The sequence below is a fragment of the Pezoporus occidentalis genome, unplaced genomic scaffold, assembly GCF_034315485.1.
Source record: "Pezoporus occidentalis ecotype Australia unplaced genomic scaffold, CSIRO_AGI_Poc_V1 ctg140, whole genome shotgun sequence".
Lineage (NCBI taxonomy): Eukaryota > Metazoa > Chordata > Aves > Psittaciformes > Psittacidae > Pezoporus > Pezoporus occidentalis.
The window spans coordinates 1,055,121-1,061,120 of record NW_026913210.1 but is presented as its reverse complement, the minus strand read 5'-3'; the positions used below and the strand labels follow the sequence as shown (position 1 = coordinate 1,061,120).

Here is a 6,000-nt window from a genome sequence, read left to right as displayed (position 1 = left end):
AAGAGCGGCCGGCGCGGCAGGACGTGGAAACGGCTCGGAGCTCCCCAGCGAGGCGTGCGGCAGCGCCGCCGCCGTCGCTGCGGCAGCGGGCGGAGCGAGAGGCGGTGCCAACAGCCGGCGGGGCCCAGAGTCAGAGAGTCACGACGCCCGGGAAGCCGCTGCCGCCGGATCCGCCCCCAGGAGGGCGAGCGAGGGAGAGGAAGGAGGAGGCGCAGAAAGGCACTCTGTTCACCGCTTCTGGTATCTTTGCCTCCCTCCCGGCCGTCGCTTCGGCCCCTCTGTCCGCTCACCGGAGCTCCGTGTGTGCCGCGGCGGGGGGCCAGGCCGCAGCGGCGCCGGAGGAGCCACCGGGAGCACCGAGCCGGGCCCGGGCCGCTACTTCTGGAGTAGGATGTCCCGACATGAAGGTGAGCGGCGCGGGGCGCCAGGCCGCAGCGGTGGGGGCGCGTCCCGGGGCCCGTCCCGGCGTTAGGGCCTGGCGCGGCGCCGTTTCGGGCGGATCATCATGGCGGCGCCGCCGCCGGGAGCGGAGCCCACGGAGCCGACGGCGGAAGGAGGCCTCGGCGGCGGAGGGCGGCGGCTGGGCCCCGCTCTGCAGTGTCATGGGAGGGGAGGCGGCCGCTGCCGTTACGGCCCGTTTCACCGCGCGGCCTATGGCGGGCCCGGCCGCCTTCCTCTGGCGTCCCTCTGGGCGCGGAGCCGATGCCTGCCGCCGCGCCGGTCCGGCAGGCGGCGGGGGCTCTTCTGCCCTTCTTCCGCTCTTCCGCCTAAAGGACGGGCGGAGGGAGGTGGGGCCGGGCCGGGCGGGTGTACGGGGCGCCCCGAGGCCCGGCCGGGGTGGGCGGTGGCGCGGGGTGGCCTGCCGACGTGTCGGCCGCCGCGGCTTGTCAGGCTGGGCACGGAGGTCCGGTTAGGGGTGTCGCTCCGGAAGAGCGGCCTGATTCCCTGGGGCCCTAGTAGTGCTGAGGGTCGCGCCCGGCAGGCGGGGAAAGGAGCCAGGCCTGGCGCAGGGCCTGTGGAGAGGTGTGCTGGCAGCCTGCGTGGCCCTGCAGAGGGGCAGCTTGTGTGCTGGTGGCCCCGGGAGCCGCCGCCTTGCTGTCCGTTTTGTCTCCTGACAGAGGAAACCAGTGCTGATGTAGTGGCATGTTTTGAGGCTTTAAGAGAGGCCATCAAAAGAAGCGTGGTTTGTGTGTTTGCCTTGGTCCCGGTGTGTTTACCGCTGTGGATGAGTTCAGCGGATAGTTCAGAATTAGTCAAAAGCAGCAGGATGGAGAGGGAGCTGGAAGCTGAGAAAGGAGTTCCTACAGGAGATGAGAGTGTGAAAACAGGCGAGAAAGTTACATGATTTTACTGTCCTTTCTTATTAGTGGATAGGGTGCTTGGACTAGTATTAGAATACCTCCTAAAAGCACATTTTGTTACCTGAAAGGTAACTAGTTTTAGGGTGGTTTTTTGGGTTATTTTTTTACTTAAAATTTAGTGGGGGTACCAAATTCTTCCTGTGCATCTCTTGGTTTGTGTAGTTACACTCCCCCTTCCTCTCCCCCTCCATTTTTCTGAAAGGGTGGAGATGAATTTCTGTATGATTAAGGATGCATTTTTTAACAATAGTGAATGAAATGAGCACTGATCACGAAGTTATAGAACCATTGTGGGGTTAGGCAGTCTGTAAATCTCTCCTGTGATACACGTGTCCCTGGTACTCTTTTTAAAAAAGTGCAGTAGTTAAATACAAGCTTTTCTAGCTTGAACAGGATAGAATTACAGAAGCAATATTGTGTGTTCTTTAGAACTTTGTAGTGGCAAGTGCATGGACTGTTAGAAAAAGTGATATTTGCTAAAAAGACATTTTGGTCCTGGACTAGTAGGGAAAACAGAGAAAAAGTGAAAGTAGGTTTCTTTGTAAGTGTGTTTCTGATGGAGGCTGTATAATAAATTTTTCTGTTGTGTGTTAGGTTCTTGTTGTAGCAGGGTGAATTATATTCACCGGGTTGGATATTTGTTGATATTTTTTGGAGTGACTGTTAACAAAAACAGGCTTAGTATTCTCTATCTGAAGCAAATTTCATCAGTGTTTGTTCTTTCTGGACATGCATTGTTAGAATAAACTGAAAAAATTGTCTTTTTCGGCTGATAAGTGAGTGTGAGTTTAAGTAACTTTATATTGTGGATGTAGACTCCTCGTGTGTGTGCACACATGTGTGAGTGAAACATTGAAAGCGCTGAGATTAAAAATTACATCTGTCACTGTATCCTGATATATTTTTATTAAATCTAGTCTGTCTCTTAATTTCTCAGTGATTCTCCTCTTGACGCTTATGTTTAGTTTTAGTCAACTTTAGTTGCAGCTTTAGAATTACATTAATACAGAAAGTGTGGTTTTCCCACTTAATGGAAAAGGGGCATGGATGCTTAATTTTGTTAGAAATCTGGAAATCCTTAGAAATGAAATCTTAAAAAAAAAAGTGATTTTTGTTTCAGATCTATGTGCTGTCATTCGTAACTGACAGTTTTTGATCCAGTGTGACTAGTTTGGGCAGGGCTGTCTTGGAAGCATATGTTACAGAGGCAAAGCAAGCTTTAATCCTGTTTAATAAGTGATATCTTTCCTGCGTGTTACCTTTAAAGTGGTCCATTGCAGGATTTACAGATTGTTCCTGACACAGTCTGGATGCTGTTCCAGTTTTAGGATGGGGAAAGATGTCTCTGAAAGGGCAAACACTGAAGAAGCTGGAATTTCAAAGTCTAGGGACTTTAAATAGGACATGAAGCATCTGATGGAGATCTTTCTTTCCATCAGGGTTTCTTGACTGTTTTCTTTGGTGTAATAATCCATAAAATACAATTGGTTGTTTAATAAAAAAAATATTTTTTTACGCTTTAGAAGAAGTCCGAGCACTGCTCTGGGCTCATGTTTTTCCCAAATTCAGGAGAAAGGGGCACAACTAGAACCCGAGTTATTGTTGCTCTTTCTTGAAATGTTCATTCCATGTTTAAGGGACTTTGTTGGTAATGCTGTCAAGAGTAGTTGTTAGTGTTTGTCCACCTCTTAATATTACTAGTCATTATAATTTTTCAAAACCATTTTTGTTCTGTGATTTGGTGTTAAGAGATCAGCTATTCTCTGCCTGTGGTTTTGTAGAATGCAATGTGAGGTCATCCCCTTGTCTTGGATTTCATGTTGTTCCCTTTATAGGAGCTACACACTGTGTTTCTCTGGGTTAGCCCCTCTGTTGAGGAGTGTGTGGTGGTGTAATGTTTTCTAGCCCACAAGGAACAGGTAGGTAATTTCCTTTAGACTCTAGAAAGTATGCCAGAAGGTATTTTGCATGTTTTTGCATATTTTTCTTTTTGCAGATGTGGATCTGCCAACGATTCCCTTCTATGACAGTAGATACCACCCAGGGCAGCTGAAAAATAGTCACAACTTCCAGGAATATCATTAAAATGACAATTTTTTTTTCCTCAGCTTCTTGTGTGAAACTAGGTTGCTGCAGTATTACTGGTCATATAAGGGCCTGGCTTTAGGTTCCCTACATCCAGCAGGCTCCCATTGCCACACTGTCTGTGCTGTTTGATTCTCTTGCATGCTCTGCACTGCTTTCCCAGCCCCGTTTCCATACTTTTGTTTTTCATTTTCACCAGGGGATGTATTCTTTAAGCTAAAAGAGTTAGCAGCAGTGGAGGTGGTGGTTGTTTTTGCTGGTCGCATTTGTCAGCATTTTGTCAGAATCGACAAAGCTGTACAGCTAATCCTAGTCCCACATGAAGTAAAGTTGCAGATGGATGGTAGTAACAAAGCTGGGAAGGGATAGTGGTGGCTGTCAGCACCTTGTGGAGTTTCCAGATGTTCTTTGCTAGCTTCAAGCTTGTTCTGTTCAAGGGAGCTGGGGTTTCTGCGCCTTTTTTTTTGTGTGTGTGTATACAAGTTTCTTGTGTATAGACCTTTAAATCGAGTGCTGTTTGTAGCAGAAGGGTAAAAAAGTGTATTGTAAAAAAAAAAAAGAGTATGCTTGAATAGGTACCAATTACGTGAAAGCAGTAACTGGAAGAGTAATGCTAGCGTCAGTCTTTCAGCTGTACAGTGATAGGAGTATGGGAGGGTGATGTTTTGTGTATGAACATGATACAAAACAAAACCTTCTCCATAAACTTTCTGAAAACATAAAAGCAAAAGTAATTTCTGCCCCTTGTAATTATGCAATAGCTGTGTTATACTTGAGCTGCAGAAGGCTACTACAAACTTCTCTCAAACAGCACTCAGCAGTTGATATGTAACTTTTAATTGTTCATGTAGTGTCAGTTTTAGAATTGCCACTAGATGCACTATTAATCTATTTTGGCATGTAAAGCTCTTAATTCAGGTAACAAGACTACATATTTTTCACACAAAATACTTGAGATTCTGTGTTGCAGTATGGCACTTAATAGTGAAAAATGCATCTGTGATACCATTTATAATTTGGTACCTTGTGATGAATTTTAATCCTTTGCTTACATCTCCAAATACAAAAATTTGCTCTTCCACAATACAGAATAATCACAAATCCTTTCATATGTTGCTGCTTCTTAGATCCGTTTTGTAGAAAATTAATCCAGTTTTATTTGTAACATTAAACAGTGTTTTTTTTGGGGGGGTTGTTTGTTTGGTTTTTTTTTCTTGGTTTGTGCTATTTGACTCTGACAAAGGGTTTTCTAACTGACTGTCAAAGTATTTCATGCTGTTTTAATCTATGGTAGCATATTAATGCATATAGAGGTAGGTATAGTGCACTATGTGGTAAGGAGTCTGTGACAATTTAGCAAGAACTATGTTTAGGGAACAAAAATTAAACAGCTGCAAATATGATTAGAAATATTGGCACGTAGTAATTTGCTTCATTATTAAACTGTTTGCTTTCAGTAAGAAACTGAATAATCAATAGAGAGCTGGACACATTAGTGATACGTTAACTGGCAAGATGCTTACTGGCTGGAGGAGACTGGATTTTGAAAAAGGTTTCTGGCTCTGATGGTTTAGGTAGCATATTGAATGTGAACCAATATGCTGTGGTCCTTGTAGATAGTGTGAACAAGGTCCTCCAAAAATATTTGTAGAGGGAGACAGTTTTTTTTTCTCTTAAGTTTCTAATAAAAAGTAATGCCATAGATCAAATATTCTTTGGGAAACAGGAGAAAAATATTAGATCTAAATGATCAATATTGAAAGCTTTCTCCTTAAAATACTGGCTATCAAAACTGGGAACAGAACTGTGATACTTTTAACATCATTAGGTGGGTGTGAAGGGAAAAGGTAATAGTGAAGTAATTCTTACTTCCAAAATGTTGAACAAGTAGAGACAAGGGATTCAGGGAAGTTTAGAGAGCCATGTGAGTTGCTTGAACAGTACTGAACAAATAATTTGTGCACATTAAATAAAAAGAAGAAAGCTTTTAATGTTTAATTTACTGATAACATTTGAGGAAGAGTTGTGGGTGTCGGTTCATAGTCGCATCTTCATTGTTTCAGTTACTGTTAAGTACAGAAACGGAATAGTGACTAATACAAAAAAAGTGTTACTACATTCAGGAAGCTGCTGGACACAGCAGCAGCTCTGAACATTGAAGAGTTGGGATGTGCCAGAACTTGGTTGTGCAGACAGCACTAATTCAACCTCCTGTGAGTATCTGCATTTTGTAATTACGCAGCTGCATATAATCTACACCATACCACCACTGCCTTCTTTAGGGTGCACAGGAGGGTTTTGTATGTTAGACCACTCTTTCTGTTTGCGAGTGTACAGCAAATGAGCAGGTAGAGGCATTATGGGAAGAAAGAATGGCTGATGTGTTGACAGTGGAGTTTTATTGTGGAAAGTTGGGTCAACCCTCCTGTCTGCTGCTGCAGAGTTCATATAAACTGCTAGGCAAGAATTCACTGGTGGCTATTAGCTGTTTGCTACTTGTATTATTAAGCCCAAAATTTGGAATTTTGGGATCTGAGCATTCATGACTGTAACT

The 6,000-nt window shown here is 44.8% G+C and overlaps 1 protein-coding gene across 1 annotated transcript in view; it reads left to right on the top strand.

Annotated features, from left to right (window-relative positions):
* The first annotated feature begins 257 nt into the window (after positions 1-257).
* Positions 258-6,000, top strand: part of KCMF1 (potassium channel modulatory factor 1) — a 47,394-nt gene continuing 41,651 nt past the window's right edge. Inside the window, exon 1 of the mRNA XM_062609776.1 lies at positions 258-407. Coding sequence (XP_062465760.1) covers positions 392-407 — 16 coding nt within the window. The 5' untranslated portion in view covers positions 258-391. The remainder of the gene's footprint in view (positions 408-6,000) is intronic.